This window comes from Medicago truncatula, chromosome 1, assembly GCF_003473485.1.
Source record: "Medicago truncatula cultivar Jemalong A17 chromosome 1, MtrunA17r5.0-ANR, whole genome shotgun sequence".
Taxonomy (NCBI): domain Eukaryota; kingdom Viridiplantae; phylum Streptophyta; class Magnoliopsida; order Fabales; family Fabaceae; genus Medicago; species Medicago truncatula.
Window position 1 is genome coordinate 5271936 of NC_053042.1, and position 3278 is coordinate 5275213.

The following is a 3278-nucleotide window of genomic DNA, read 5'->3' on the forward strand; positions in this document are numbered from 1 at the left end:
AGACTACATTTACATGTAACATTTCACCAATTTTATAATTAGAATGTGATCCATGATGGCAATTTAATATCATATCCCAGGAAAAGAACTGTTTATGTTTAGTGGTGCCCTTTTCTTATCTTGTTAATGTTCTGAATTTAAGACCATAAAGTTAGTACCACATTTTATTGGCCAAGTTAGGAGTTGGGACCACATTTATAACGGTGATAAGAACATTCACAGCAAAAGGGCCCCAAAAGAGATAATTCAACGATTCATCAAATGAAAAAGAAAATAAAAGACCGGTAGCATTTTATTCTTTTCTTTTTTGTTGATAAAAAGTAACATTATTCTTTAAAGTCCAAAAAAGCAAACTAAACTCAAACCGTATGATTTACACCACAAACTTTACAAAGCTTCTCCGTTAAGAAGATATTTACAAACTTGATCTCTCTCTTTCTCTGTCTCTCTTCGAGAACCAATTCATTGTGTTCTTGACCACGATGTTTACACCTAAACACGCACGTGTGAGATTATCATTTAGCACCATAATTGCTAGGGTTTATGCTATCATTCTGATATACGTGTAGATCTTGGTTGCCTCAGAAGCTCAATTAATTTCTCAGCCTGAACCCACCAAAAACAAAAAAAAACATTATTATTAAAAAAAAATGAAATGATTGGGATATTAACGTGATTTCTAAATTTCATTATTGTCCAAACATGTGGCACTACTACAGTAAAAAAAAGAAAAAAGAAAAAAAAGACACAACACAAGCCGTATGATAAGCTTCCACGACATAAATAATTCTTAAAAAAATGCTATACCCATTCAATAAGAATATTCAAGATTTTACGAAATATATATATTACTACATGATAATAATAAATTAATAATAATGCAGATTTGTCGTATGAACGCAATGGGGAGCATTTTAATTAGACACAATTAGACAATAGAGCAAAATTTGCGGTGGGTGGAGGTCGATTCTGCAAGGACTATGAGTCAATGACGTGGCATTACATGTTCTTCCACCAAAGCAATAAACGGCACCGTACCACGTCAGCTACCGCAAGTTGAGGGAGCATTGTTGAATTCAAGCTGAATAATTCATTTAATATTTTAAACTAAGTGGCAATGTGTGTGTAAAATTTTTTGAATTTTTTTATGTTGCTGCATTCTCTCATCAAGATCAGAATTGAATTCGAACCAATGACCATCTGGTTAATACTAAATTCTAACTAATTACCTATAATTAATCCAATGTTTAATTAGAATCGAGCCTCGATTTATCATTCGAACTAAAATCGTTTAGTTAAACTAAAAGAGATAAGTCAAGACTATATTCGAACCACTAACTTCACGTTAATATTTATAGAAAAGACTCGAATCATCTTATCTAATTCGAAAAATTAGAATATTGAATATTTTTTTAAAAAAATTACACTATTTAATAATTAATATTTATATCCATATGTAATTAAAAAAAAAGTAAAGATAATAATATTCTACCTTTTTTCTTCAAAAAAATAAAATAAAAAATATTCTACCTTTTGTTTGGCGCGATTGGTGCCGGACTGCGTCAAAGCAACCAAAGGAGGAATGGCACCCTCACGAGCCACCATGGATCGAACCGCCACGCTATCTTCACAAATCTGTAACAGAATAACCGCCGCAATTTCCTTCTGTCTCTGCGATCCAACCTCCACAATCTCAACCAACACCGGCACACCACCTTCCTCCACCAACGCAACCTTCGCCTCCGGCACCGATACCAATACACTCAAAACATAAGCCGATTTATCCACCATATTCGATTCAAAATCCGCCATCAACTCAACCAACACCTTCATTATCCCCGCTTTCACCGCTCTCATCTTATTCTCCTTCACAGAACACAGAGTATACAGCGCCGTAGACGCGTCCTTCTTCCCGCGTATTCCTCCACTTCCTAGAAGATTCACCAATAACGGAATTGCACCGGATCTTCCAATCGCCGCCTTGTTCTCTTCCACCTGTAATAATTAGTGTTAGAACTTACAATAATCAACGAGAACTACTAATAATAATTCACCAATATAACGAGAATCAACCTGAGATAGACGAAGGAGCGCACAAGCCGCGTTCTCTTTAGCTGTTGATGTTCCTGAATTTAACGCTCTAACTAACGGTTTAATAGCTCCGGAAGAAGCTATTAGTTCTTTATTTTCGTCGCACAAAGAGAGATTCAAAATCGCGGTAACACCGTATTCTTGAAGTTGCAGGTCCTGTGAAGTAACTAACGAAATTAACGGTTTAATTGCGCCAGCTTTAGCGATTTTGATTCGATTTTCAGGTTTATTCTTGGCGAGTAATCGAATTTCCATAGCGGCTTGTTTCTGCTCTTCGATTGAATCGGAGTGAAGATCGGAGACAAGTTGACGGATGAGGTCATCGGAATTTTCGGAAGCGCAGGCGAGGAAGAGCCGTCGGGAGGTAGAAGAAGTGGTGGCGAATTCGCCGGATCTGTCACTGTTGCAGTCGCTGAAAGCGGAGGAAGTTGAATCATCGTTGATGGAGAATTCGTTGAAACTTCGTCCCATGTATGTGTAACTCTCTGTTCCCATAACTGTATCGGTGTTTGCGTTAGGCTTGGAATATCAGGTTCGGATGCTATGGTTGTGATTCGGGTTGGAGGTTCGGAGCCACGGTGTGTAGACGAAGAAGAAGTGTACGAAAGGAGAATTTATATGGGAGAGAGGGAGATAACATTTTTACATGTGTAACCAAGTCTTGGGGTGTTAGGATGACACGTGTAATTAAAGATTATTTAACTTAATTTACTTTACTTTACTAACTGCACCAAATTCAATTTACTTTACTTACTTTAGTAACTGTACCAAATTCCAATTCAGAAGCACGTGAGAAAGCTCTCCATTTAAACGCGTGCGTTGAAATATCACTGTTCGATGAAGTGTTCTCTACTTTTTTTATTTTATTTTATTTCAAAGGTTTAGTAAAAAAAAATGTTGAAAGAAGGACTCAGTAGTGTTTAAAGTTGTATTAACTCATTCAAAAAAAGAAAAGGGATATGTCAGCATAACTTTTTTGATGACAAACACGTTTTTTCCTTCTATTTTAATAATAAAAAGAAGAAGTGATTTGGTAAACAAAAGAAGAAGTGATTTATTAAAATATAAGATCATTTACAAAGTCAGATATAATATAGGATGATATTTCCCTATCAAGTATGTATTTATCACTTGGAAAAACAAGTCCTTTAAATGAGCGTTGATATCTTCACAATTGATACCCATTC

At 35.7% G+C, this 3278-nt stretch overlaps 1 protein-coding gene across 1 annotated transcript; it reads right to left on the minus strand.

Moving 5' to 3' along the window:
- Positions 1 to 262: 262 nt before the first annotated feature.
- Positions 263 to 2707, minus strand: LOC11419168 (U-box domain-containing protein 4). Its single transcript, XM_003589031.3, has 3 exons — positions 2074 to 2707; positions 1531 to 1995; positions 263 to 606 (listed from the first exon to the last, which is right to left on the minus strand). The coding sequence occupies exons 1-3, from the start codon at positions 2584 to 2586 to the stop codon at positions 550 to 552; spliced, it is 1035 nt and encodes a 344-aa protein (XP_003589079.2). The 5' UTR covers positions 2587 to 2707; the 3' UTR covers positions 263 to 549.
- Between the last annotated feature and the right edge of the window lie 571 nt (positions 2708 to 3278).

What these genes read in the sequence shown, in the direction of transcription:
- LOC11419168 (XM_003589031.3), bottom strand. Translation starts at nt 2,586, where the DNA reads ATGGGAACAGAGAGTTACACATACATGGGACGAAGTTTCAACGAATTC. An exon ending in CGCTCCTTCGTCTATCTCAG is followed by an intron (nt 1,996 to 2,073) that starts GTTGATTCTCGT and finishes TAATTATTACAG; the next exon opens with GTGGAAGAGAACAAGGCGGC. An exon ending in CCAATCGCGCCAAACAAAAG is followed by an intron (nt 607 to 1,530) that starts GTAGAATATTTT and finishes TGGTGGGTTCAG; the next exon opens with GCTGAGAAATTAATTGAGCT.